The sequence below is a fragment of the Drosophila albomicans genome, chromosome 2R (assembly GCF_009650485.2).
Source record: "Drosophila albomicans strain 15112-1751.03 chromosome 2R, ASM965048v2, whole genome shotgun sequence".
NCBI classification, from domain to species: Eukaryota; Metazoa; Arthropoda; class Insecta; order Diptera; family Drosophilidae; genus Drosophila; species Drosophila albomicans.
Window position 1 is genome coordinate 17,755,428 of NC_047631.2, and position 27,864 is coordinate 17,783,291.

At 38.7% G+C, this 27,864-nt stretch overlaps 6 protein-coding genes across 9 annotated transcripts; 2 read left to right on the forward strand and 4 right to left on the reverse strand.

Annotated features, from left to right (window-relative positions):
* Positions 1-70: 70 nt before the first annotated feature.
* On the reverse strand, positions 71-8,479 carry LOC117573478 (elongation of very long chain fatty acids protein AAEL008004). The gene is made up of 5 exons (XM_052007203.1): positions 8,186-8,479; positions 1,561-1,652; positions 1,229-1,486; positions 869-1,168; positions 71-809 (listed from the first exon to the last, which is right to left on the reverse strand). The coding sequence occupies exons 2-5, from the start codon at positions 1,642-1,644 to the stop codon at positions 591-593; spliced, it is 861 nt and encodes a 286-aa protein (XP_051863163.1). The 5' UTR covers positions 1,645-1,652; positions 8,186-8,479; the 3' UTR covers positions 71-590.
* A 4,339-nt stretch (positions 8,480-12,818) lies between these two features.
* On the reverse strand, positions 12,819-16,637 carry LOC117573694 (adiponectin receptor protein). Of its 3 annotated transcripts, XM_052006557.1 has the most exons (7): positions 16,492-16,637; positions 15,408-15,800; positions 14,459-14,557; positions 13,876-14,228; positions 13,516-13,817; positions 13,375-13,454; positions 12,819-13,316 (listed from the first exon to the last, which is right to left on the reverse strand). In XM_052006557.1, the coding sequence occupies exons 2-7, from the start codon at positions 15,768-15,770 to the stop codon at positions 13,182-13,184; spliced, it is 1,332 nt and encodes a 443-aa protein (XP_051862517.1). In that variant the 5' UTR covers positions 15,771-15,800; positions 16,492-16,637; the 3' UTR covers positions 12,819-13,181. The 3 variants fall into 3 exon arrangements, with proteins under 3 accessions (XP_051862517.1, XP_051862518.1, XP_051862519.1); XM_052006558.1 differs by lacking the exon at positions 14,459-14,557; XM_052006559.1 differs by lacking the exons at positions 15,408-15,800; positions 16,492-16,637 and adding an exon at positions 14,648-14,830.
* Positions 16,638-17,003: 366 nt separating this feature from the next.
* LOC117573693 (deoxynucleoside kinase) lies at positions 17,004-19,119 on the forward strand. Of its 2 annotated transcripts, none has more exons than XM_034257054.2 (4): positions 17,004-17,160; positions 17,456-17,810; positions 17,883-18,153; positions 18,630-19,119. In XM_034257054.2, exons 1-4 carry the CDS (start codon positions 17,127-17,129, stop codon positions 18,777-18,779), a joined length of 810 nt encoding a protein of 269 aa, XP_034112945.2. In that variant the 5' UTR covers positions 17,004-17,126; the 3' UTR covers positions 18,780-19,119. The 2 variants fall into 2 exon arrangements, with proteins under 2 accessions (XP_034112945.2, XP_051862520.1); XM_052006560.1 differs by lacking the exon at positions 17,004-17,160 and adding an exon at positions 17,222-17,316.
* A 154-nt stretch (positions 19,120-19,273) lies between these two features.
* LOC117575412 (uncharacterized) lies at positions 19,274-20,356 on the reverse strand. The gene has a single exon (XM_034259593.2). It carries the CDS (start codon positions 20,117-20,119, stop codon positions 19,349-19,351), a length of 771 nt encoding a protein of 256 aa, XP_034115484.2. The 5' UTR covers positions 20,120-20,356; the 3' UTR covers positions 19,274-19,348.
* A 131-nt stretch (positions 20,357-20,487) lies between these two features.
* LOC117575414 (thioredoxin domain-containing protein 9) lies at positions 20,488-22,362 on the reverse strand. Its single transcript, XM_034259595.2, has 3 exons — positions 22,243-22,362; positions 21,765-22,034; positions 20,488-21,589 (listed from the first exon to the last, which is right to left on the reverse strand). Exons 2-3 carry the CDS (start codon positions 21,939-21,941, stop codon positions 21,116-21,118), a joined length of 651 nt encoding a protein of 216 aa, XP_034115486.1. The 5' UTR covers positions 21,942-22,034; positions 22,243-22,362; the 3' UTR covers positions 20,488-21,115.
* Positions 22,363-22,894: 532 nt separating this feature from the next.
* Positions 22,895-27,805, forward strand: LOC117574928 (immunoglobulin A1 protease autotransporter). The gene is made up of 2 exons (XM_034258979.2): positions 22,895-23,023; positions 25,507-27,805. The coding sequence occupies exon 2, from the start codon at positions 25,560-25,562 to the stop codon at positions 27,222-27,224; it is 1,665 nt and encodes a 554-aa protein (XP_034114870.1). The 5' UTR covers positions 22,895-23,023; positions 25,507-25,559; the 3' UTR covers positions 27,225-27,805.
* The last annotated feature ends 59 nt before the right edge of the window (positions 27,806-27,864 follow it).

The following is a 27,864-nucleotide window of genomic DNA, read 5'->3' on the forward strand; positions in this document are numbered from 1 at the left end:
TTTGCTGAAATTCTATAGCATACTTTTAGGCGACGCATTCAATATACAAATCATTTTATTACCAATTTATATTGTACATTTAACATTTTTCTTCTCGTTCCTCCTCACAAAACAATTTGTTACAAAATTACAATTTTAATTATATTCCATATTTTGTTGTATGTCTTAGAGTTTTATTGCGATCGAATCAATAAAATAAAAACTACATAGTACGTAGATGTATCTAAACTATTAACCTAATATATTTGGTTCTATTATACTTTCCCAATACAGCAAGTGCCAATAAAAGATCACTGCGCAATGGCGACTGTCCAAAGAGCCACTTTCTCATGCTTGACTACAAAATACTACGAAACGAACTTACAAACTAGAAAATGTAATATCCAAATGTACATGTACCCAACTTTATCTATGCATATCTAAAAGGGTTTTTGTATATGTGTATGTGTTTGTGTTTGTGTTTGAGTGTTTGAGTGTGTGTGTGTGTGTAGACGTGTATACAGGTGATAAGCCTAACTAACGACTGTTTTTAACTTTGCTTTCGCAATGTTAACCGATCTTAAGGCAATCTAATATCGGCTTGAACCGTTTTACTCCTGTTTGGCTGCCAGCTTGGCTGCCTGTGCCGCTTGCTTGGCCTGAGCTGCCTGCTTGGCCTCCTTCTTGTAGTTGGCCACGTAGAAGGAGCTGAACATGTAGGTGAACAGACCAGCATTGAAGGTCAACAGCGCCGCAATCGATTTGGGGAAGTTGCAGTTGGGCTGGAACTGAATCTGCAGCGTGTGCACAAAGATGATAAGGAATTGCACCTAAGAAAGAAAACGTGTATTAAACAAAAGCATATAAATAGTAGTATTCTATAGCTTACAATCTGGAGAATTGTAATGTACTTCTTCCACCACAAGTATTTCTGCACTTTGGGTCCCATTGCCGACAGCAGATAGTAAGCATACATAATGATGTGGATAAAGGAATTAATGAAACCCAAAAGAGTGCCGTGTCCACCAGCAAAGTACTTGACGCCAATGAAAGCGCACACCGGCATCAGAGTGTGATGGTACAGATGCAAGAACGAAATCTGACGATCCTTTTTGCGCAGCACAAAGAACACGGTGTCCAGCAGCTCGGTGATCTTGGCAATGTAATACAACCAAACCGCTCTCGCCATCTAGAAAAGAGATGCCAAATCAGCTGACAGTTTGTGATGATGAGCAAAACATTGTTTTACCCTCATGGAGATGGGATCCGTGGCATAAGTCACCGGTTGGCACTTAAAGTTGTAGTGTCCACCCCAGCCTCCCTTGTAGCCCTCGTAGAAGAGCACCCAACTGAGCAGCACCTGGACGGCATTGTAGACAAGCAGCGTGTTCTTCAGCTCGAAAGGTTTGCGATCGCGCATATAACGTGGTCCGGCATAGAGGCAGAAGTACAAATAGGCGCCCAATATCATGAACAGTGGTCCGGGTGCATTCGAGAGGAACCAGCTCTGCAGAATAAGAAAAACAAACAGTTTGAAATTAGCATCCCATCGACAACTTCTTGTGCAAGGGCTTTTGTTACCTTTGTGCGCAGATCCTCGTGCTCCACAAAAAAGTTGACCATGCGATCAACAATGGTTTGTGTCTCGTTCAGTCTGACCGACATTTTGCCAACTGTAAGCAAATAAACAATTAAATTATCAACTGGCGATTCTCTCTTGCTCTCTTACTCCGTGTTAGGGAAGTATCTTACGTACTATATTGACTACTATAAATAAACACTAGCACTAGTATCATGATGTTGTAATAGTATTAGCACCTTGGGTCGCAGATTGTTATTTGATCTGACAATAGACGTGCACGTTAATCGCAAAAATACACAACATTGCGTTAGCCAAGGCAAAGCCGCGCCTTCGTTCGACCTGTGCGACATCGCATTGATTGAATCGGAATGAGAAATGACGAAATATTACTATCACGAATTAGATAAACTATAAAATGTCCATGCGAATTCTTTTGTGTTGATCTGAAGGGCGCCCAAGTGCAAATTATCGTGCTAATAATAAAGCGCATATATATCAGTCAAGAAATAAATAAAAACAAAGTTCCGTGGCATTAACCCGAGACGTCAGTTTCTGCTAAATCGGCGAAAAGTGACCAACGATCGTTCTCTTTTTGCAGCGAAATATTTTCTGATTGTATTGTTGCTGGCCTCATCATAAAAATCATTTATGTAAAAATTAATTTTTTCTGCTTTTGCTTTTGGGCTAAAATTACAGGCCCAAGCACAGACAGCAGCAAGCAGCAGCAGGCCCAGGGATACAAAAAGCAAACCATGTGGAACAGGTTATGCCAAACTGTCGCTGTGACGACGTGACGCTTGTCGAATTGTATTGTCATCTAGTTTATTGTGTAAGCTGGAAAGACCCAACGAGTAACAAGAGTAGCAGACAGCAGTCAGCGGTCACAAGAAGCTGTGGCAAAGCCTGGAGCTGAGGCAGGATAGTTCAAGGACAGGCAAGGAACAGAAACCAGTTATTCCCTTGTGTGGCATAAATATCGTAATTATTGGCTAGCTAGATGCAAGTCCTTTATGCCTCGATTTATATATATATATATATCTTTGTTTCGATCATTAAATGTGGCACGCCTCAGCCCGTGTCTGGCACTGAATCTTGTGGCAGTTGTAAACAACACATAAGTATTATTAGTGCCTTTGCCCCATGAGCACTCTTCGAGTGTGCACGCGGCCTTGAACCGTTTGGATTTGGAGGCGCGCTTCGCATGCACATCGAATGCCATGCCAGCTGAATGAATGCATTCATTCCATATACTATATGTTACATGCACAAAACGTTCAAAACCTAAACTGCCAGCGAACGGATGTTGCAATCTTCCCAGAGCGAAACAACCCAACAAACAATCCGCACACTTCAAATTGCCGTAAATCAAATATGGCAAGTGTCTCAAAAGACTGAGGTGAGAAATTTAGTTGCTTGTACTTTAGGCCGTTCTAATTATGACGCGAACTCATTTGCAACGCTCAACGTTGCACATGCATAACTGCGAATAAAGTGCACGTCATCGTGGCAACAACAAAACAAAAACTCACATATCAAATCACAAACGAACTGAAACGACCCCACAGCAACAACTAACAACTAAGTAGATACACACACACATACATACACACACATATTTTTTGTCCATTTAAGTTACTGTTCAGTCATCGTTCTTTGCCCAAGTTGCGACAGACAAACATGCTCTTTTGGTCCATTCAGAAAAGTGCATTTCAACTCGGGATTTACCATAAAAGGCGTGTCCATCAGATATCAAGCAATTGGACAATCGAAGGTAGCCAAGAATTAACTAGTATACTAATTTACTACTCTACTTTGCCATGATAACTGCCATTCGTTATCCAATCTGATCCAATTTGTTCTGCGCGGTCACCTTTGCCTTAAACCACTGCCGTTCGACGATTGTACATTATTAAGCAAATGCCCGAATATTTCGCAAGACTTAATAAATATTGTGGCGTAATTTTAAAAAAATTGATGTTAATTATAGTATGTGCTCATTATTATTTCTTTTGGGCAAAGCTGGGAGAAACAACTCGATCAGAATGAGAGCCATATTTTAGAAAGCATTTTGCATTTAAATGTGATTTCTACATTTTTGGTTCTTAAGAGCAAAAAACAAATTTAGAATTTATTTTCGTTGTGTTTAACCTTTTGTTTGTTGTTTTGTATACCAACATTATTTGAGGGTTTTTGATCCCATCCAGACATTTTAAAGCATTTAAAAGCTTGTTTGTGTATCTAGAAAAGACTACAAAATGCTTTCACAATTAAAACGTTGTTTTATTTTTATTCATTCATAAGACCTGTCTATATTGTTGTTGAACCGTCATCATGAACAGAACAAAGTCTCTATTGAATTTCTAAAGTGCAAATGTCACATCAACAATAATATGATTATATAAAAAAATAAGAACATAAATAATTGAATGTCAATCAACCACGAAATTCATTGTCAAACTAGTTTAGTTAAATTGATCGGCAAGTCTGGTTAAATCTTCACAATCTTAATTAATTGTGTGAGTAAATTGCGAAATCTACTTGATTAGCAAATAAAAGTCTTCTAAAAAGGCTTTCCGGTTTCATTTCTCATTTTTGCCAACTAATTTCGATAGAGGAGAGCCGCAACCACATTTATACCAGAATTTCTTGATACCTGTGGGGACTAAAGTTCAGTTTACAAACAGGTATAAATATACATATAAATATTCGATTGATTATTTACAAACACACACTCATATATTTATATTCTATATATACTTCTATATACTATTCAAGCTGCCTCATGGTTCATTCTAGACAAAAAGTGCGTGTGTGTGTGTCTGGACTATGCTGTAAACTTTGCATATTTATTTACCCGGCTATTAATTTCCAAAACATGAGCGACGTTCACATGCAAATCAGCCTCGGTTCCCTCTACAAACAATCGGGCAGTTCCCGAAATCGAATGCTTTAAAATTCTTAACGTTGCTTGGCATATGAATTCCATAATTTGCACATCCCAATCATCATTCGATTGGTGAGTATGAGAGTCAGGCGAGAGAGATAACGAGTTCACAATTGAGAATATGCTCTATAAATATTTGCAACCATTTGGCATAATAGTTCTAACAATCAGTTGTGTGTTAATACGAGTTTGTTTTACTAAAGCAGTGTCAAAAAGATTTTGAGACTCGTTGACAAATATGCAAATAGAGATAGAAATTTGATTCAAGCGTTGTTACGCCCCTGACTGACTACTGACTGACGTCACTGTATATCCAGCTTATTATGTGACTATGTGATAATCCGGACTGGCGATAAATTCTAGACACGCGTTGTCATCGTCCGAGCACACACACAAAAGCAACGCACGTTTATTTTAATTTATTTAATTTTGTTCTTCTTTTGCCATAATGAGAATCATGCCGCCCAAATATGGAAGTCTCACACACGCACACATGGCGTATACGCAATATGCTTAATGACATTCCCTTTGATAAGAGAAGCTAACCGAAGGTTGCATACATGTATCTTCTAGCTCTCAGCTGACAACTCGCGCAGCGTCATTGGACATTCAATAGCATGAACAACATTATTATGAGTGTTTGTTGTTATTGTTAATATTAACGAAACAAACTGAAAATTGACAAGTGCGTCGCATAAAATTAATCAACAGTGTTTCGATTTGTCGGCAGCATCTGATCGAATCGAAACGATTGAATCGATCAACACACACAAGATCCGAAGCGCCCAAATGGACCCAGAGCAACGTTAACGTCAACGCATTAAAATTCGTAGCCAAGGTCGCACGTTTTTGTATGATTTTTTCGGTTTTTTCTTTTTTTTTTTTTTTTTTTTGAGGAAACGAAACGAAAACACAATTCGAGACGAAATGATCTGCGGCAGTGCAGCACCACTCTCGATTTATATTTACAACGTCAGTTTTGGGCCATATTAAGTAGCCAGCTATCTGAAGTCGCTTTGACGAACCACAAAGAGCGTGAATTTTGTTACCAACTTGTATGTAGATTTTTAGCGATATTGAAACTTGATTTTTATTGCTATGCTATTGCTCTTTGGCATTAGTTTTTTTTGTGGTTGTGTCTTTAGTGTGCGCTCGCCTGACACTCACCTTGAACTAGTGCGTCTGCGTTTTAGTTAGTTGCCCTGTTTTATAAACCAGCGCTATAAATAATCGCATAAACTCAACCATATACAAATGCACACACACGCACACAAATATCTTTCACTCATAAATAATGCACTCTAAACGATCTGTGATCAAAGCGATAAACAAATGCGGCCAATTCATTTCCGCAAGGCGTTAGTCTTGACAACAATCGGCGCATTCCTTTTTCGCCAAGATGATAAACAATCGCATTAGAGCTATTTAATAGCTGATTAGCTGGGATTTTTCCTAGTCTCGCGGACTTTTATTACGTCAAGGTTGTCGCTGTATCACTTTTGAAGTGCATGGAGAAAACTGGTATCGCACCCAATATGCTTTGACTGTGAGTATATTAAGCAATAATACTTGTAATAGCATTCGGCTCCATTACCATTTTAAAAAGTTTTCCTATAAAATTCTGTGAGTGTGTTTCTATGAGTGTCAACAGGTGAGAAATATGTTAAATAGCTTTCAATTAAAAGTGACTAAAATGCTGCTGTGCCTACGCCATTGAGTGCAGAGTTCGTTTCCTGAGTCTTTCGTTTGGTATGCAAGTTCTAAGTAGCTTTTGAGTATTTCGCAATCGCTTACGCAATGTGCAAATTGAGCACATCTCAAATACAATCTACCAATTTGCTACTAAGACTACTCTTAATTAACAAATAGTACTTAATACTAACTCATTTATTACGCGCAATCATCAGTTCGCCACACAATCATCAAAGTCGTATTATTAGCATTTTATTTAGTATTATTATTATTACTTTTATTATCGTATGTCAATTTGGCAAATCATTTGCCAATACCAAGGGCTTTTGCAATTGACCAAGTCATTGGGTAAGTGCCACAAAAACAAAAACGAAAAACAAAAAAACAAAAAAACACCAACAAAAATAAGTGATTATCTCTCTAGTTAGATGGATTAGCCAATGTCCCTGCTCAAACTTCTGGCCTCCAATATTTGCAGTTGTCATCACCCATCATCATCATTGGGTTCTCTCCCGCTTCGTTGGAGCTTTCGTCTTAGTAGTAGTAGTAGTAGTTGTAGTCGGGGTGTTTGCCTTGCCATTATTATCAAATTTTGACCGGCGCAGCGACCATGGCTTGTTAGGCAAACGAAGTCATTTTGAAAAATCAACCGGGCCGAAGAAAATGGAGAAACTCAAACAAAAAAGGCGAAACAAACATACAAGAGTTTACCAAAAACAACAACAACCAAAAACAAAATACAGAAATGAGATGAAACTGAAGGTGTGACCGGCCACGCATGTGACCCCAATTGGATTCAACAAATTAAAATGCTATTTCAAATTGCCGCATAGATGTCACCCAAAAGGCCAAGCACATAAACAACCCAAAACCCAACACAAACGACACCCGCGCTCCAATAGCAACGTGCGAACGGATGTGTAGCAAAAAAAAAAAAAAAAAAATAACAACAAGAAGAGAAGAGATAAAATAAAAATCTTAGTTGGCCGATATAAAGATAACTTTGCTTGGGCATCTCCTATGTTTGCGCCAAGACAACAGCTATAAAAATCATAAATAAACAAATTGCGCGCATGCGTTAACATTTTTTGTATTTTCTTTACTTTACTTTTTTGAAGGGCATTCGGCCGATTTACGCATATGAGAAATTGGTAACACACGCCTGTACTCCTCTCAATATATATGTATGTATGTGTACTACAAGATGTGCAGTGTATCTTTACGTTTAGCACATTGAGCCAGTTTCTTTTTCTTTTTTTTTTTGCCCAGGTTTTCACATTTCACGTTGCGTCAAAAATGTGTAACGCAAGGAAATGAAGCAGTTTCATTTTTGCCGCTGCTGAAGATGATATAACTTAATTTTTTTCTTTAGTTGGTTGCATCCACATCTAAATGCAAATGCAGGTTTTTGTGTGTATGCTTGTGTGTTTACACATTAACAACAAGTTGTTAGTGTTGCGTGGCATTCGTGATCAATATCGAAGATGCGCTTTTTTTTGTTTTGTTTAGCAGCATCCGATTAAGTTTGTAGTTGATCAATCGCCCAAGAGGAAAAAAAAACCATTTACATATAGATATTGACTTGACCACATTTTGTGGTATATATTGCAGCTAGCTAAGTGTGTGGTGTCTGTCTGTATGTTGTAAGCTGGTTTCGAAGATCTGCCAACACTCTGCGATTCATTTCATTTTCTTATATATCTATATATATGGTCAATTTTGACTTCTTCTTTTTGTATGTTGTCGGAATCGATCAGCAAAGCGACAAACAACAAAGCAAAACATGCGCGACTCTTTCGCAATGCGCCCCAAAATTGGTACAACATAAAAACTCAAAACTGGCTCACTTTGAAAGCGTTGTAAAGATGGAATTTAAACATGCTACTAATACTATATATGGCAAGTAGTAGTAACTATTAACTCGGGATGGAACCGCCCACCAATTTTTTTTTTTTGGGTTTGTAATTAAATTGTTTATTTCCACTTGCCTGTTGATTTTTGGAATTTGCTAAATTATTCTTTATTGTGGCACGACACTGCACACGGCACAATTTTAGAAAACACACACACACACAAAAGTTTTTAGTCGAAACGAAACGTTTCGTTCAGTTCGTTATCCTTTATATGTTTCTTCGTTTTCGATTTGAATTTTGTGCACTTAAATGTGAGATAACACGCGGCGCATCAGAACAGCAAGCAGCTTAAAAAATGGGATATTAGTTTTGCCAGGGGCCAACTTCACGCTTCTGCGCTGACTTTGCGGTTAAAGCGCCGGCAACAGACTAAGCGACATCCGGACTCGACAAGCTGTCTTCTATGCGCCGCTGCAGACACACACAGATACAGAAAACAGCACACAGATACAACGACTGAGACTGAGACGATCGCACGAGGTTGCGATACGAAGCTGATCGCGATCGCCAAACGCGATCGGAAACCAACTTGTTAATTCAGCTACAAGAATCCGCTCGCACACACACATACAGCGGCAGCAACAGGTGCGCAACAGCAACAGCTATGGTTGTGTGTGTATTGGTTACGCTTAATGCTTAGTTGTTGCATGGTTTTGTGGGCTTCTGTTCTAGGATTTGTGTTGCTATTTGAATATGCAGTAATTATAGCTTTATGATTAGCGTTAAATAAATGCACATGCATAAGTTGTAATTAGAAAGCAATAATTTCTATGGCTTTTCACAAATTATTGACGCCCCCAACGTGTCGTTTGTTTTTTTGTTGATTGCAATTTGTTATTCATTTTCCCTTTGGCTGATTAGGTGTGCCATGAGAATGACATATGGACTGCAGCAGCCCAGCAGTTCCATCGCAAAGATCTATCAACTTGGACGTGTCCAAAGGCAGCTACAACAACAACAACAACCACAGCAACTGCGACCTATATGCTAGCTGCTGAGTGCGCAAATTATTGTGCAATTAAATGGCTCGCAAAGTGACTGACTCCACACACTACAAACTACACACGAGTCTACAAAGCATTCCAAAAACTTTGTTGAGCACTTGTGGCGCACTTTAGCAACGTCATCATTCAGCTGGGGCTGGGTGTCATTATGTAGGCGCAGCAACAGCAACAGCAGCAGCAACAGCAACAGCAGCAGGTATAGCAAGTGCTATATGAATATGAGTGCCTACTAAGAGTATGAGTACCTTACCATAACTCCAAAACCATTACAATAATGCACAATCAAGAAGCCTACAGCCATGAGACGCACGGCACACTGACAGACTGACATTTTGCGCCACCAACCCCAAAAGCGGCAAAACTCATACAACACACTCGCTGCAATTTGGTGTGGAGACCAACAAATTAAATGGCACTCAAAAGACTCACAGTGTTGCCTTGGTCCCTATTGTTAATTACTCAATTGTTTCTATTTGATTTTTTGTTAGATGATTCTCTACTGTGGCTGCCATAGTTTGGGCATCGGCCATAGAATTTTGTTTCATTATCAATTCATTCATAGATCGCAGATTTGTTTTGTGTGCAGTACCCAAAAAAAAAAAAAAAAAACAGCTTCCGCAAATGTTTTGAAGGTGAAGCGTCTCTTTTAGCATGCCAAGCGCGTGTTTCGAGCATGGTTCACACAGCAACACACGGCAATTGGCAATCAATGTGTTTGTTTTTGGGGTGTCCATTGGGAGGGATGTATTGTACATGCGGTTCATTTCAATTGCTAAGCGGCTGCTTTTGCTTTTGCTTTTGCTGCTGCTGGTCACACGTCCAACAAAAAACAAAAAAACACAAACGCAGGTGAACGAATTGTGACGCGTGCTTCAAGTGTCTTCAAATTGTAGCTAAAACATGCAAGCAACATGCCAGCGACTATTTAAAAATGTATCAATTAAATCAGTTTTGTAGTCGAGACGCAAACAAAAGACTTAAGGCACAAACTTGACTATGTTCAATACACACAACACAACAGTCTGTGAGTGTGTGCGTTTTAACGACTTACTCGATTAATGTTTTTTATTTAACTCGCACACACCCATCGATTCATCCATCCACACATATATTAGAGCATCTTTACAACACTTCAAAACAGGCCAAAATTGCCAATCGCGTCAGCTTCAGATTCAGCTTCAACTTCGAAGCGAATTCTTTTTTGTCCGCTTTGCTTATTATACGATTTTAATGTTTTTGAACTTGACAAGATAGCATAATTTGCATGATAATGATTGGGATTCGATCGCTACGAAACGCTAATGTCTGCAAAGAATCAAAACTTTTGTCGCCGTCCTCTTTGTCGCTCATTAACCTCTTCAGCAGCGACAAAGTAACAACAAAAAAATATTCTGTACACAGCTTTTTGTTGATACTGTTGATTTTTAGGCAATAGACGCACTAATTGTGTCTACATTAAAACTCAATTTATGCTAGAAGAGAAGAGAAAAGAAAAACAAAACTCCAAAACCCAGACACACGATTGAAGCAACTGTCATGCTGATTAGAAATCAATGAGGAACGAGTGAATACTACATGCAACGGCCCCTTGGGTCTATAGCCTTGACCATAACACTTAAACGCCAAAAACCTTCAAAGACAAGTTGATTACCGTTGCCTTTGACTGTCCGTATAATATAATATATTATTGATTTATACGCACAGCGAAACGTAGCTGCTGAAAACCATTAATAAAAGCCAAGAGTCAAAATGAAACCCAGCACAAGCACAAGCACAACAAGTAAGCAAGCAGTCTTTACTTCGCAAAGCCGCCAATTGATCGGGGTGTCTTGAACTCTATGGAAATATACTCTGACATTGAACTACACATCATTATGCCAGATGCAGATACTACTTATGAGATATAACATACAAAATGCAGACAGCTTCCGTGTAGCATAGAAAGCACATAACACAATAGGTCAAATTAAAAATGCGCGCCGAGTGAATACTCTTTTTTTATGCCTACTGTATAATATTAAAATATTCAAAAGTAGATGTCAAAACACAAGGAAATAAAAAAAAAACGAAAATTAAAGAGTATGAACACAACAACGCTAATTGTAAAATTAAATATAATGATCAAAATTACAGCTGCGTGAATCGTATACATTTGAATTGAAAGTGAAAGCATCGCCAACGGCAACAACAACAACAACAACGATCCCTAGATATTTACAACGATTTTACAACAAATTGACAAAGATCAGGGCACGCCGTTGGCTCCAAAAATGGAAGCAGCGAGACACGAATCAGTGCAAAGAAGACACACATGAGACTCCGAAATGTTAACTCAGCAAACATCCCAGGGCTTCAAACTTGGCTAAATGCTGCCCCAGATAAGATTAATACATTTATGTATATTTATCATCTTTCGTATTTGACCCCAGCTTTGAATAGCAAAACGAAAGCAATAAAATGTTAAATATAAAATGATGTTATAATTCTAACTGTATAAAATTGAATTGAATAACTGTTTTGCGAATTAATCAAAGAATTTATAAATAGTTGCTAAATTCGTAAACATTATTTGCATAATTTTAAGCTGTGCAAACTTAGTAATCTTGAACTTGAAACCCAAATTGCAATATACTATACTGAGCTTAATTTTATCATTTTATTACTTCAACCAAATTTTGATATTGCAGATAATGATCTTAGCTAAAACGTTGGCCTAATGACAACTATTATAAGGTAAAACCGAATGACTCAAAGTAGAACAAAAAGGTGCAAAAGGCAAAAAACGAAGCTCAGACCAGACTTAGTTGATCACTTGATCAAGCAGGTCAAAGTCGAACTCTTGAGCCGAATTTGCCAGTCATTAGCAGTAAGCACATTGCCCTCGCTGTCAAGTCAAAGACCAAAACAAACAACAACGTGGAGCATCAGAAATTAAACTAAAAGCCTCGCCAATTCCAAATGGAAGTTCTGCTTTGGATTTCGTATGTATAATTACTGCAATAACTATTGAATCGTGGATGATTAGTTCACCAGATTAAAATAAAATCCCAAAGTTTATCGACAAATTCACTTGAGTTTTGATCTATTGTAATTCGAGATGTGAATCATTTGTTACTTTCGAAATCCTAAATAACCTTGAGGATCCATAGTAACTTGGCAAATACGGAGATAGTTACAGTGAATTACAAAATCATTTAACCCTCCCGCACTCTATTAAATTTTCAAATGTCTAATCTCGTTACTCACAAAGTCTTTTACAGTTTTATTGTTTTGATTCGCGTTATCATATCTAATGGTTTATTGGCGATTATTACGGGTATGTATTGAAACGACTGCGTCAAGTGCAATAATTGAATCATGCATTGTTGGGGGTTGTAGTATGTCTCTTGAGTGTGTCATTAATTAAATAAGACTCCGATCCACTGAAACATAACTGCTCGGAAAATAGTAATGATCCTAAATCGTCATAGCTTAGCTTAAAGTATAAAATTGCTTGACTGACTTTCAAAGTTGTTGTATAATTATTTTAACCCTGAGCACAACGCATTATTGGATGATTGAATTCATTTGCGATTACACTCCAGTGATTTAAAAGAAAGAAAAAATTTGTTGCCAGCAATGTATGACATGTACTATACTATGTATATGAACTATATATGTATTCAAAAAATGTTAAACTAAAATAAATTTAAGTAACCAATAAGTGATTTTTATAAATAAATTGTATATTAATTATATATGTAACTACTACAGATTTCATTCGATTATATTAAACAGCTTCTTTCGATGCATTTTGTAATGCGAATCTATCCGTGATTGCGGTAAAAACTTTACCATGTATTCATCCTGAATGTTGTTTTGCTTTCCTCTCATATAACATAGAACAAAGGCGAGCCAAAAGCTAATGTGGCTGCATTGTTAAACTGCGCTAAGTATTTTGATGAGTGATTGTGTTTAATTTGAGTGTATGAGTCTCTTTGTACGTGCAGTGTGAGAGTTCAATGTGTATTTTTGTGTATGTGAATGAGAGTATAATGATTGTATACTGGATAATAGCTAAATTTTGTTTAGAAAGTTATAGGCTCTATTGGCACTGTGCATTCGCCGACAGTAACACGATACATTGCCATTTCCGAGATGCCATGGTAATGCACAAATGCGGCGGCAATGACGAGCACATGGAAAAGCTGATGCGATTGAAACTGTAAATAGAAACGTATTAGAAAAGATATTTTCTACTAAATGTCAATTAAAACATACCCAAATGTCGAATTTGCCGGGGAACCAACGCTCTGGAACGCGCAGAGCATAGAGTAAAGCACCGAGTATATACAGCAGACCTGAAATCAATCCAAAAGGCATAAACAATTCTGCATGAATTAATAAAGAGAGTGCTCTCACCCATCAGTATAAGCCAACCCAAGCTTGCGCGACTAATCTGACTAAACCAGCCTTCCATGATGCTGTAGTGAATAGCTGGGATGACACCAGACAATCCAAAGCTCATGAAGACACCAGCGCGTAGCGGACGTAGGTTCGGCTCCGAAAATTTATCCCACAGCGAGACAATGATAGAGAGACATCCTAAGACGCAGACCACAGATAAGTATATCACTTTTGGCTGATAGTGGCAATAGAAGCCATAGTAAAGCCAGGGCACAAACGATCCCATTATAAGTAATGCAATTCCACAATAGTCCAGTCTAAAAGAACAACAAAATTATTAATAATGATTAAGTGTTAAATCGAGTAAAAACTTACTTTGAGAACAGTCTTCCAATTCCCACCGAGTGACAGCTTAATGTATGGAAAGCGAACGAGAATCCTAAGCAAATGATGGCGCCAATAAAGAATGCACCAAAGACGATCTTCTCCTGAAACTGAATCTCATCAGTTGGTCGGGATATGAAGTAGACAGCGACGCCAATGAACGCGAGACAGCCAAGCAGATGCGTCCAGATGTTGCCAGTCTCCGTGTGCAGACGGAATATCGATTTGAAGCATGCACGGAATGATGGTAGAGGCGGGCGATGGCCGCGGTGCAAGAAATCATTGTCCTGCAGCCATTTAGGCAAATTTCTATAGTGGCATACTTTCCAGCTGGCTTCCCAGACCTGTGAAGACATAAAAAACATTAGGAATCGTATTTAAATAAAATAAATTACAATGAACTTTAAAAACAATAAACAAACAAAAATATGAAATTAAAAATCCATGAATTTATTTACAAAAAAAGGAATTGTTATCATTTTGTTAGTGAAGTGTGAGCAATTACAGGGAATTATAAAAACACAAAGAATTCGATCACCCAGGATTTATAGCTTGAATGAATCTTGCAACTTACCTTGCGTACAAACTCTTCAGCCTGTTCGGCGGCATTGTGAGCCAAAGCGCCGAGATCAATCTCATCTGAGAGGACTCCAGCCTTCAGCACTTCCGTCATCTGTGGAAAATGGAAAGTGATGAGCTTTATTTTGAGCTAGCGTTGAACCGGACTTAAAGGCGAAAACTAAATTTAGCACCACACACTAACATTGGTCTCGCTTGCTTCACACTTGATTGTGTCTTCATCAGGTAGCTTTTTATATGATTCCACAGACGCATCCACATATCCGGGAGCCGAAGCATCGCACTCAACGCGTGTCTCTAGCATCTTGAGCAACTATTTCAATTTCATCGAAAACAAATAAGACAAGTGCACGACGACGACGACACACAAGTTTTGCACTTTGAAACACCAGCCTACTAGTTTAAAACGTTTTGTATACAATTTTTTTGTTTCCAGACGGAACCCAACAGCAAAAAGAAACGGCAAACGAAAAAACAGCGATAAGATAACGCACACGAAGTTGAACAACAAAACGCAAAATACAAAATTGATACACTATACAATATATACTATAGTATATTCTGAACGCGTCACAACTGTTATAGTGTATATTATTTTGAAAAGGCGCCCAAAGCCTCACTCGGCCCTTAATCCGCTCCTGACCCAAACACACAAAAGCATACTAATTGCCAATGCACAGCAATAAAAGTTGAAAATACTTATTAAAACAAAGTATTTGTACTATATGCAAATACCTCATACATTTGCAATATAGGCCAGGTGGGTTAAGGTCTTCAGCTGTTGCAAAAAAGGCTAATAGCAAACAGCTGGCAATTCCTATTGAAGTCCATCCATTTGATAAGGGGCGACTTTCAAGTGACAGCAAATGATGTATACATATGCTTTATAACGGATCTGACCGATAACCTAGATAGGTCAGAGATAACGCAATCGAAAGACTTACCTCTGCCTCGATGAGTTGAGTGTCTTCTGGCGTCGAGGGTAGAGGACAACCAGCGTCATCTTCCTCGACCAGTTCATCGTCGTCATCCTCGAGCAAATCCAGATCGAGGCCATTGTGGCTAAGTGAATCCTCGGGTCCCCAGCCACGACGTTTGCGTAGTATCATTGTCACCTGTTCGAAAATATCCTCTTCATCGTCGCCAGCAGCAACAGCAGCTGGTGTAATCACCATTTCTTCCGATGAAGGTAATCCCGAATCGAGATCTTTGCCATTATTAGTCAGGGTAATGCTTGAGGTATCATTATCGCCATTCACAACGCTGCTGTTGCTATTGCGTTCCAGCAGATTTGTTTTGGATTCCATTCTCCCTTGGTCTCTCTCTTAGCGAATTAACTATAAAAAACGACAAATTTAATATACAAATATTAAAATTGGACAAAACTTCGATAATTTCTATACTGATAATTTGTTATCGCTAGCATTTGAAATTTTCGTGTAGACACTTTGAATTATCGAATCGATTGTTAATAGCCATGAACAACGAATACCACTGCAGCAACAACACGTTGCGTTGATATCTAAACAAAATGAACTTTGCACCGCACAAAGTTTTGTGCCCAAGACCTGTTAGTGCCCTGTGGTTTTTTTGTAGTGGTTTTGTGTTTATCAGATTATTGGAGTGTGGGGCAAGTGTACAGCGAAAGCCAGCAATCCAACAAAGCAACAAGCGGTACAACGCGGCGATTAAAAGCAATTAAACATTTATATAAGTGCGTCAACAGTTTGACGTTGTAGTTGCCAAGTGATGGGTGAATAATTCTCTAGGCACTGTAGTAGTAAACTAAAAGGGGAGGGAAACTTGGCCAGCAGTTAACCACTTTTTATTTTGACCCATTCCTCAGACACGACACTTCACAAATTTTGATAAATTGAAAATTGGCATTGCCATGAATATTTAATTCAGGGTTTGTTTAATTGTGACGACATTTACCCTATAAACGTCACTTGGAAAAAATAAATGACTTCATTTTAAAATGAAAACTTGCTTAAATCCAGCCACGTGCTGCATAATATATAAGCTCACCCCTTATTTTTCGCAACTCCTACACTTTATCCTTGCGAAATAGAATTTCGCTGGAGTCTTCTAGATGATATTTGAACAATTAGGCCAACAATTTACTATAACAACGTTTTCCTTCCTCTGTAATATTTTCTACAGTGCGTTTGAGGTGGAGAAAATCGACTGCATTTACTATCGATGTATCGATTTCGTTAATAATATTCGTTTCAACATTCGATTTTTGATGCCAACAACGATGTTTTTACATCGACGTCATGTTCAAAGTTCATTTGCATACTACATTGACGGCAAAGTATTGAATTCCATTAAAAATACAATTTTTAAAGAAATGGTAATCCCAAAAATTAGTAACGGCAATGTTTTTTGTTGAAGCTCGAAAAATACCGTAAGCCCACTAGCGGTGGAGAAATATCGATGTCGAAATACTGATGAGTTTCGGTAACATCGTGGTTAACAGATTCTGTTAAATAGTACTCGACATAACACAGCTGTTATATCAGCTGATGCAAACAACAAATATTAAATACTAACCTCGCTACAGTCGTCGGCAAATGTAATTCAAAATCCGGCAACATATAGTATATATCTGAAGATATATGTACTTAGGGAATACGATTCGGTTGTGAAATAAAATTACAATGCAGGCCTCACACAGCACAATTATGCTAATAAGTAAATACATAAATACAATATCGATTCCGCATGCATCCCATTTCACCCATAAAACAGCTGTTAATAACCCAAATAAATAACATTGAATATTGCGCCATCTGAATTAAGTTTCCCGCTTTTTTGTCGACTCGGCGGCAAAATCGTGAAAAATTAGTGGTTAGTTGGTATTCAACGAGATCACAACGTACAGTTGCATTCATTCACATTACAATTGACTGACGCACCACATTGGTTAGAATTTGTTTAAAAGAAAAACGCATCAATTTGGGTTTTTGTCTTTCGTTTCAACGCTCAGAACAACGATTAGCTGGACTAATGGCAACTGCAGCAGCAACAGCAGCAAAAAGTGGACGCAAGTATGCCCAGGACACACAGCCCTTTACCGTGCTGATCGAGGGAAATATTGGCAGTGGCAAGACAACGTTCCTAAATCACTTTCAAAAGTACGAGAATGATGTTTGTCTGATCACGGAACCCGTCGAAAAGTGGCGCAATGTAAACGGGGTCAATCTGCTGGCCAAGATGTATCAAGATCCCAAAAAATGGGCGATGCCCTTTCAGTCTTACGTTACGCTGACGATGCTCCAAGCTCACACCGAACCTACAGACAAGAAGCTGAAGATAATTGAGCGCTCTATTTATAGTTCACGGTAAGCATCGAATGAAATTGGAGAAGTGCAGTGAAAAGTGTCTTTACTTAAAATATGTTCTACTTGGAACAGTTTCTGCTTTGTGGAGAACATGTTCCGCAACGGTTCGTTGGAGCTGGGCATGTACAACACTCTGCAGGAGTGGTACAAATTCATTGAGGAATCGATCCACGTGCAAGCCGATCTCATCATCTATCTCCGCACCTCGCCCGAAGTAGTATACGAACGCATGCGGGAACGTGCTCGCTCCGAGGAGAGTTGTGTGCCCCTTAAGTATTTGCAAGAGCTGCACGAACTGCACGAGGATTGGCTGATACACCAGCGACGTCCTCAGCAATGCAAGGTACAGTTAATTATGCTTTATTTACATTATTTAGATATGACAAACATGGAGTGATGAAATATAGTATAACTTTTACCTAATAGTTAACAACTTCCGCAAGGCTTACTATGAAATTACTTTGTATTACTATATAGCTTTACAACTATTGAAGATCTAGGACTTTTTTTTACCAGCTATACCGATCTGATAGCTAATACTTCTATTGCATTGTGTAAGATACTACTTACTAAGTTACTATCACCTAAATGTATTGATTAGATATTTCTAGTCCTTACCTCAAATTTCAATAGTAATAATAGCTTAGATATCTAACAGTATTGCCAATTGCTACCAATCCATACAGATATGAATTTATATAGTAGAAGAGTTTATTATGCTCAGGTTAGTGCTTTTTAGATCTTTTTGAATGAATCGTTAATAAATGCTAGCAATAGTTTTCGAACAACCTAATAACTGTTTCTGATATCTTTTTTTAGGTTCTGGTTCTGGATGCTGATCTGAATCTGGAGAACATAAGCAGCGAGTATCAACGTTCAGAGACAAGCATTTTTGATGCAATCTCAGGTGCACTTCAGCCTCCTGCAGTCTTGGTGTCGCCCAGCAAACGTCAACGCATGTCTAGATAACTTACAAAATAAGAAAAAAGTAGATGATTGGACAACGTTTGCAGCCAGCAGAAAAACTTATTTATAATCTTAGACTTAAGCGCATTACCTAATCGAAACATCTGCCGGCTTTGTGCACAGAGAATTCCAATTTCCTAAAAAAAATTAGTGTTAATTGTTCCATTACGAATTCAACGTGTAAACTAGAGGAGGCTACCTTTATTTTCGGTTAGCAACTTAATTTTGTAATAATAATTATGCATTTCTCCTTCAATTTGAACAATTATAATCCATATTATATTCTATGCCTAACTTTAGATTGTAAGCTGAACTTGAAATAAAAATCACTGTACACCTTTAATTCTCGGAATTTATACTGTTCGCTTTGCTTTGCTACTTTATCGTATAATTAAATTCAGCAGAATAATGTTAGAGGTGAATTGTAGATCGTGTGTCAGATTTTTCCCTTGAACTTGTATTGCCCTTAAAAATGAAACAACTTCTATTTGGCTTTTATATATTTTTATTTAAGTAATTAATGTATTATGAAATTAAGAATAGTTTTACAATTTAATTAGGATTTATCTGATTTAGCAGAATCCGGTCTCAGCGCCGCCATTTTGCAGGACAGTTGCTACTCGCCAAGGCATCGATTCGTAGAGGAGCTCCATCTTGCTAACCATATCAGCATCGCTGTGCCAAATCTCATAGAGCACAGCACGAAACTCGCTGACATTTGCCGGTTGAGTCTTGATCTTTGGCTCAATGATGGCAACCAGAAGTTCAAGCAGATTCAAATCGTTGCAATCCGGCGAGATTGGACCCACCAGAGTATCGACATAGATTTCCTTGGGCGTCTTGCCATCGAGCACTTTGTAGTCATCCATGTTGAAGATGTTGCGCCAATCCTGCACCGTCCAATCCTCGTGAGCACGCGCCCATTCCATACGCCGCTGTTTTACCTCAGGAGTCAAGCTGCCGTTCCTCAGTTGAAATTGTGCCGTTTTAATTTCGCTGATGCGTCGCTGCAGTGTGCGACGACTGACCTCGATGCCATGGCGACTGAGTAGTTCACGCTGCACATCAATCGATGTGTACTGTGGATGCTCGGCAAGCAGTTGCTCCACCAGTTTGCGGTTCTCGAACACCTTGGGTCGTCCGACTTCACGTCGAGTTGGCTCCATTGGCATTGTGCGCAGTCGCACCTTGCCAACCTTGTCATTCTTCGGTTCATCGGCCTTCATACAGATGCGCACACTATCCACATCGCATTCGAGTATCTGGGCGATCTCCTCGTGGTTGTAGGTGCTCTTCAGTGACTTCACCAGTTTGCTTACATCAGTACCGCGCATCATTTTCATATTTGAGTTCACAAATTCACAGAGAAAGTTAGTTGTTGGCCGTGCCAAAATCACAGGACGAATGTGACAACTGAAGCTCGGGCAGCGTCTTTTATACGCGAATAGCAGGTCAACTTACAGTTCGGATGACTTCGGTTTTATGACCTGCAGACGACACCTAGAGGATTAGCGATATGACTTTTATGGCGCAGGCAAGTTTAAGCAGAAGCGACAGCTGCACCAAGTTTACGGCTAAGCGACAGCTGCACCAAAGGATCGCATCCTTTGACCTGCAACTAATTACGCTCTCCCACCCAACAGGTAGATAACTTAAAATGCATTTGGGTTTTTGTATTTTCCGTACTTGCAGTTTTAATATGAAGACGATCTTATGCTTTTCTTTTTTTGGATGCGCAATTGTAGAATTACAAAAATAAATGTAAAAAACTTGTACATTGTGAGTTGTTAGTTGTATCTCTCTTCACTACAATAGGAAAATTGCATCGCTGCACAAAAGGTCAAATATTGTTCAAAATATATGCCAGCTTTGTTTTTGTCTTTTATGTTTATATGCTATATGCTATGTTAAGTAAATTTCTTTTTTATGAATCAGTTAGAACTATTCCATATGTTGTGCCAAAGGCGTGTAAGGCCCGTTTGAATGTAAAAAAAACAAAGGGTGATGTAAAAAAAATAGATTAGAATATCTATCTGGGGGCAGTGAGTGATTGGTAAAGGAAAAAGGCAGCCAAACTTTGAGCACACTTAACCAACCAGACGTCATCGTAGTAAGTGAATGTTAGAAGGGATTTGGGATTAGGATTAGAGTTTAGCAAGAGCTCGATTGGAATTATACAATTAAATAAATAACGCTAAAGTATGCCTAATTGCTTTCGCTACATTCATGTGCTAAGTTTTTGATTTTCCTTGTTGGTTTTTGTTGTGTTGTTGGTTTGTTATACTTTCGTTTCTCTCTCAAGCAGCTCGAGTACTTGTTATGTTGGCGTCTTAATGACGTTAGTCATCCAGATCGATATCTGAATCATCCGAATCATAGCCACCGCGTATGGTCTTCTGTGGGCGATTGATGAATGGCTTGCGCTTAACATCTGGAGGCTGCAACAAATCCCCTTTGTACTCAATGGCGCCCGAGTGGGCGATGCGCCACTCCAGCATCTCTGTGGAGAAATCATCGCAGTTGCCCAAATCGGAGAATCCAACGATAAAGTCCTTGGTTTTACTATCCTTGACCAGAGCTATTGTAGGTATCACCTTGATGCGCAGACGCTGTGTCAAAAAGGGACTCTTCTCGGCATTAACCTTGCAGAATTTGGCCTCAATGTGCTTAGCGGCGAGTATCTTGAGATGCATATCAACGATACGACAGCGTTCGGTGCTGTCTCTGTAGAAGTGACACACAATGTTGGGCGATTTCTTGGATACCTCGAAAAATTCCTTCTCGTCCGCTAGCTCCGAATACGTACCATGGCCCTGAAAAATGTATTTATCCATTTATATAAATATAAATTGATGTGACATCTAATTGTGCAATAAGAGAGGATTTTTTCTAAATTCTTCGCTAAGTTCAGTTAAGTCACAAACCATAGCATGCATTTCAAATCAGTGCTCAACAAAGACACGAACCATTTGTTGTGGGTCCACTTACGTTTCTGAGCCATTCCTGTTTTTTATTGTTAAGCTTCTTCATTTCTTGTATCCGCTTCTCGCGCAACGCTTTCAAGTCATCGGTGTCCAAGTTGTCCAAGCGATCGAACTCTTGATCTAACTGCTGTTCAATCACCTGCGCAGCAGCAAATAATTGATTTTCCAATATGTGCGCCATTTGTCTTCTTGCACTTGTTTCTTTCTATCTTTACTCAGCTAATAGATTCTTCGTATCTATTTTGTGTGACTGTGTGTGTTTGTAATGTACGCACTGTGTGGAAGTGTGCGTGTTTTTACAAATGTTTTGTTTGTGTGCATACGTGTGTTTGTGTGTGTGTCCGGCATAAATATGAAAGGCGTATCCAGATGCAGATGCGTCATGTTTTGTGGAAAATTCAATAAAGTAAGCGACATTAGTGAATAAGAGCAGTCATTTTCTATTTAGGTACATATAAATAATTGTTTAACAAAGTACTTACATTAATTTTTCACTGATTTCATTTATTTCTAAAAAGTTTATTGAATTACTTCCTTGTCAATTCTTATTAGCCGTGTGGGTCCAGCGATTGTAGTGTGACCGCGGCTAGATATTCTAAATATACGGTTTATATAAAAAAAAAACATAGTATTTAATCAAGGAAACTATCAAATTGAAATACCACAAATATAAAAATTTATCTAGCTTTTAAAAACAAGGCTAGAAAAGTTTTTCTTTTTTTTACTTGGACAATTGTAATCATAATTTTTTGATTACCAAATTTGAAAATATACAAAATATATGGTAAAATCGATGTGTCTATCGATCTATGGCAAGTCTAAATTCCAATAAGCGTCAGCTTTTTAGGTTACCCTGCAAGGCAAATCTTTTATAGCTCAGTCAACACAATTAAATTCACTTATGCTAAATTTTTTATGTATATTGCGCTTCAAATAAGAAAAGGAAATTTATCGAAAATGAATTTTCGAAAATATATATTCATTTTCAAACTCAAATGAGTTTAACTTTAAGTTCAAGGACATCTTGTTAAATACGTATTTTAAATAAATTTATTATAATCTTGTAATTGAGGATTGGGCATTTTCAGTATAGTAGAGGGAAATTTAATGTTTAGTTGAAGTCTGGTCACATTTGCCGTCGTCGCGCGTTAGTTTTTTAATTTTTTCGTTGGCGTCGGCAGCATTTTGGGTCGGCTAAAATAATTTAAGTGACCAAAGGATTTACACATTCAAATCGTATTGGTTTTCGTGTTTACCCAAAAGGTTTGTGATAATTGATCATTTACATTAGCATTTCGACTAGTTCTAATAGCAATAAGTGTAGGTGTGCCTTACTATTTTCGTGTTGCGGTAGGATTTTAGCATTGGTATAGATAAAAAACCTAGCGCACAGTTGCCGGGCTTCGATTACATGAGTGGAAAATGCTACAAAGGTGTGCAATATAAAACTACTCGGAATATGTGTGTGTGCTCAAAAACGAATGTGCACAAAAATACCCGCGTTAAAATATACACATACCTATGTCTGTATGTAATTTTTTATTATTTGTCGCTACAGCCTCCGCCATTTTTAAAACGAACCCCGTCAATTGAGCCTGTCTGGTACAGTGGTGGCAAGGCATAAAAGGAACGGCAAACTTTTTGTATATTTGCCGAATTTGCTTAACTAAAAAATAATATTGATTAAAATTATGAATTTACTTAACGTTTAATGTAAAGTGTATGTAATTGTTTTCTATTTTTATAGTTATTTAATTTTCTGGCAACCGTACATATTATTTTGGCGGTCACTATAAGCCGCCTTTTTATCTGCTGATATTCCAACTGTGTGCCTTTGTTACAAACTAACAGTTACAGTATTGCAGTGTTTGTGTTCCTTAAAAATTTGACATAAACATCGAATTTAATTAAAATGTGCAGCATGTATGTATTTATATACAGATGTATGTGCATCCATTCGCGCTCTCTTATGCTGATTCTCTCCTTGATCATTGTATGTGTGAACGTTTAGTTGAGTTTATTAAACTCTGCTGGCATACAAACGGCACAGCAAAACAAAAAGCGAAAAAAGCATTACAAACATACGCTCATACCTTTGTATGTACATACATATGTACATTATTTACAGTAATCTCGATGCGAGGGCTTGGCGCATAATTGCAAGCATGCATATGTATTGGTGTTTTGATTGGCGTCTGCTTTGCTTTTCGCTACAGCATCAAAGCATGTCTGCGTGTGTGTTTATGTGTTGCCTCTTTCTCTCGCTGTCGCTTTCCTTTTTATACCCGCTGTCCATGGAAAAAGGGTATTATTAATTTGCGCAAACATTAAATCAATATAACTGAAAGTAAAGGCATCTAAAGTCCCATATTTTTTTATTTAACTAAATTGTTATTTAACCTTGGACATATATTTAAACTAATGTTGTTAACAGCTTTAACAATGATAGCGGGTATCTTATGGTCGGTCAACCACACTCAACTTTGGTTTTCTAGTTTTTCTTTATTTTTGCAATGTTGCTTGCTGTACTTTCTAAAAGAAAATCTTCACACACTTGCAGCTTTAATCAGTGCCTTCCCCTTTCCTAACATTCGCGAAAAGCAATTGCGACATTAAAATGTCTGTAATGTCTACAGCATGATCGTGAATTTAAAGAGGAACTGTGATCAGTTAGGTATATTATATTATGTATTTGTTTATTTTGGAGTTAATATACATATTAGATCAGAATATTGTAATTGAATTCGATCTGTTGGAAACAAATGCTTCGCAGCATCTTTTGTATTCTTGAGTGACATTTTCAAATATCGAGTCGGGCAGTAGATGTTTATATGTGATAACATGAAATGTTCTCCAATAATTCACAATATGAGTATTTTTTAGTCTGGACTTTACTTAATCACTCTCTGATTATTTATTTCCCTTTTGTGATGTGTCCAATGACCGTTACGGTGGCGATTTTTATGCATTTCGTTACACTCTTCTCCCTGGGGAACTTTTTACATTACCCTCGAACCGGATGCCTTTAGGAATGCGTGGGGAGAACTAGGCTTGTTCAAGTGTAACAATGTCTCTGTTTAGAGAACTGGGATTGGTTCGGTAATTACTGTTGAATTTCATATCTGCAATAAGGTGTTATCCCTAAACGATCTTCGAATATTCGCGAATTGCTGGAATATCCTAATTATGATAGCGCAGCTGTTGGTAATAAACAAGAATACCTTGTGCCAACTGCAGGTAGTGCAATAGTTATCGTGTCGCCGTTTACCTGGCGTGCTGCACGCTGCCTACTTAAGAGCGTGCTCCTTATCTGTTGTCAGTTATACAAAGTAAAGACATCGAACTGTTAGCACGTGCTTAACAAACCGAAAAACGCTAAGCGTTAGAGATTACCGTAAAAAGATTAAAGAAAAGTATATCTAGAAACGTCATCTGTGATTGAAAAGATCTAGTCAGCCTAGCAACAACAACTATAAATAAGCAAACAACTGTGGTAAGTACAACGACAAAGCCGGTTCTCTAGACGGAATGCAGTGGGAGAGCAGCAAACAACAAGTACAAAACGTAAACAAAGCTGTTGAATAATATATGAAGCGTGTTTAGGTTTCCGTTGCAATCTTTCGATTTCGCTGCACTTCAAGTGTGAACAGTATAAACTTGCTTTTCAATAGAATACACAAGATGTTTCAATTACTTGCTTAGCCTTGTCTCACTTATAAATATATACCATATTTTGTCTTTTGCAGAGATCGTGCAACACGTACAGATTGTGCAAAGTACAAAAGTAAAAGTGGAACCAATGCTCAGCAAAATGGCACAATCGAATAATGTGGGAGCAGGAGGCGCAGGTCCTGCTGTCGGCGGACGTCGTGTGCCGCTTTCCTTGAGCAGCGGCACCGGAAGCAGCAGCTCAGTGTCCCGTCTTCAGCAGGCAGCTTCTGGTAGCAATGGACGCTCCAATAGTCCAAATATGAACAACAAGAAAAATGAACAGGCTGCCAATGGACCATTCGTGTCTATAAAGAAGGTTAAGGAACAGCAATCCTCGTCGTCTTCCAACAGCTCCAGCTTGAAAGAATCGAAAGAGAAGAAGAATCAAAATGGCGTTAGCAAATCTACAAATGGCAATCAAAAGTCTTCACAGAACGGCGGCAGCTCCAATGTCGCTGTATCCAAGGAGCAACAGAAAAAGGAGAAGGAAAAGCATGCCGAAAAGCCAAAAGAAACCAAGGAGGAAGCCAAACCAATTGTGGCTGTAAAAGAAACAGAAAGTGAAGTGAAGGTAGCAGCTACGCCCACAGCAGAATCTGCTGTCGATGCCAAGAAAAACAAAGAACCAGTAGCAGCAGCTGAAATCATTGAATTGGATGATGAACCCGAAGTAATGGTGGTTCCCGAACCAACTACGCCAACTTCGGAGCGCAAATCATCGCGTAAAACATCAAATCAACAGAAAACTCCCACTAAGGCTGAGCAAATCGAAGCTTTACCACAAGAACAAAAGAAAGAACCAGAAACTGTTGAAATCGTTGCTGCGAATCTAGCTGAGGCTGTCGCAGATGTTGAGATGGAAACACTGGCTGTAGAGGCATCGCCTATCCGAAGCGAGCCAGTTTCTCAACCTGCGGCTACTTCCACACCTGGTCGCAATCTCTTTGGCTTCCGCAGCAACAGCAAACAGACCAAAGAAGTTGAACTGGCCGCCCAGCCATCCAGCTCCCCAGCTGGAACTCCAGCTCGCACCTTTGCTCAGATCAGCGGTCGTCGCAGCATACGGCCCGAGACAGCACTAACACCTGGCAAACTGGGCAACTATCGTTGCATCAACACCAGTGAGCTAGACACTTCGAACTGCACCAACACCAGCATGAATGCCACCGTTGGCTCCGAGATTCCCAACAGCTCGTCGTTCTCGTTCTCCTTCTTTGGGCGTGGTCGCAAACGTGAGCGCACACCACCGCCACTAGCGGGCAGCCAGTCAACTACTGACCTGGCCCGCGATATTGAGATGTCTCCACCAAAACGTGCGCGCTTCGAGCTCTTCAGCATGAACTTAGCATCGCCATTCAGCATGTTGCGTTCACGTTTCTCCAAGGCAACCATTAACTCGCCATCAACACGTCTGCGTTTGGACGACACACCGCCAGCTGGCGAGGAAGAAGAGGCTGAGAATGGCGGAGAGGTGCAGAATGTGTCGGGCATTGTCATCCAAGAGGAGGAGCAACAGCTAAACAAATCGACAGCCAGCAATGAAGTTACTGTTGCCCAGGAAGCTGGTCTGGAGACACCCAAAAAGGGCGGATCGCCAGTCAAGGAAGCCGCTGAGGACAACAACAAGGATGTGGAACTAAACAATAAGGATGTGGTGGGCGATGATCTAGTAGCCAATGTGCCAGCTGCTGAAGTGGAAGGATCCACCACCGAGGTTGAAGGCGCCAACCGATCTCGTTGCGCTATAATGTGAACAAATTTCCCGATCCTCTTCCCGCTGTTCTTATTAAATTAGCTCTTAAGTTCAATGTCATTCATTTAGTAGTGTTTAATAACTCTTTGGTAATTTGTGTTCTTTGCGAATAATTACATGTTAAGAGTAAGCATATCAATTAGGGGCTGCAACCAAAGCCATCGTATGAAGCGTTGACTCCTCTTTTCCGGCTTGAAGGAAATGTCAGTCAAACGCTAAACACAATTTGCAGCCCTATTGTCAACAATGGCGATTTCTTGCTAGATATCTCCCATATTTATTTAATGTGGCAGATATGCACCGACAAATCGTTAAATATTGTTAGGATACACATATATGATTTCAGTACCCAAACAATTTTGGGTACAACAAAAAACAAAAAAATACCTTTTGTAGACAACAAACCAATCTCTCAATCACATACATATATAGTCTTAGTAAAATATTTTAAGCTAAAATGATTTGTATATGTATTTGCGAGTTTTCTGTGTTTTATTCGTCAGAGTATTTGTACAATACGCAACCACAAAGTAATATGTAAAGAGTATCGCATATTTCAAATAAAGATCAGATTTATTAAATTTTATGTTTTTATTCTAATACACAATATTTTAAAAGTGGACATGATGGTTGTGTATGG

Excerpts from the sequence above, each read along its gene's own strand:
- LOC117573693 (XM_034257054.2), top strand. The coding sequence starts at position 17,127 with ATGCAGGCCTCACACAGCACAATTATGCTAATAA. Across the intron at positions 17,811-17,882 it reads CGCTCTATTTATAGTTCACG|TTTCTGCTTTGTGGAGAACA; the intron begins GTAAGCATCGAA and ends TACTTGGAACAG. Across the intron at positions 18,154-18,629 it reads GACGTCCTCAGCAATGCAAG|GTTCTGGTTCTGGATGCTGA; the intron begins GTACAGTTAATT and ends ATCTTTTTTTAG.
- LOC117573478 (XM_052007203.1), bottom strand. The coding sequence starts at position 1,644 with ATGTCGGTCAGACTGAACGAGACACAAACCATTGTTGATCGCATGGTC. Across the intron at positions 1,487-1,560 it reads ACGAGGATCTGCGCACAAAG|AGCTGGTTCCTCTCGAATGC; the intron begins GTAACAAAAGCC and ends CTTATTCTGCAG. Across the intron at positions 810-868 it reads ACATTACAATTCTCCAGATT|GTGCAATTCCTTATCATCTT; the intron begins GTAAGCTATAGA and ends TTTCTTTCTTAG.
- LOC117574928 (XM_034258979.2), top strand. The coding sequence starts at position 25,560 with ATGCTCAGCAAAATGGCACAATCGAATAATGTGGGAGCAGGAGGCGCA.
- LOC117573694 (XM_052006557.1), bottom strand. The coding sequence starts at position 15,770 with ATGGAATCCAAAACAAATCTGCTGGAACGCAATAGCAACAGCAGCGTT. Across the intron at positions 14,229-14,458 it reads CTGAAGAGTTTGTACGCAAG|GTCTGGGAAGCCAGCTGGAA; the intron begins GTAAGTTGCAAG and ends ATGTCTTCACAG. Across the intron at positions 13,818-13,875 it reads ATTGGAAGACTGTTCTCAAA|ACTGGACTATTGTGGAATTG; the intron begins GTAAGTTTTTAC and ends TTGTTCTTTTAG.
- LOC117575414 (XM_034259595.2), bottom strand. The coding sequence starts at position 21,941 with ATGGCGCACATATTGGAAAATCAATTATTTGCTGCTGCGCAGGTGATT. Across the intron at positions 21,590-21,764 it reads AACAGGAATGGCTCAGAAAC|GGCCATGGTACGTATTCGGA; the intron begins GTAAGTGGACCC and ends TACATTTTTCAG.
- LOC117575412 (XM_034259593.2), bottom strand. The coding sequence starts at position 20,119 with ATGAAAATGATGCGCGGTACTGATGTAAGCAAACTGGTGAAGTCACTG.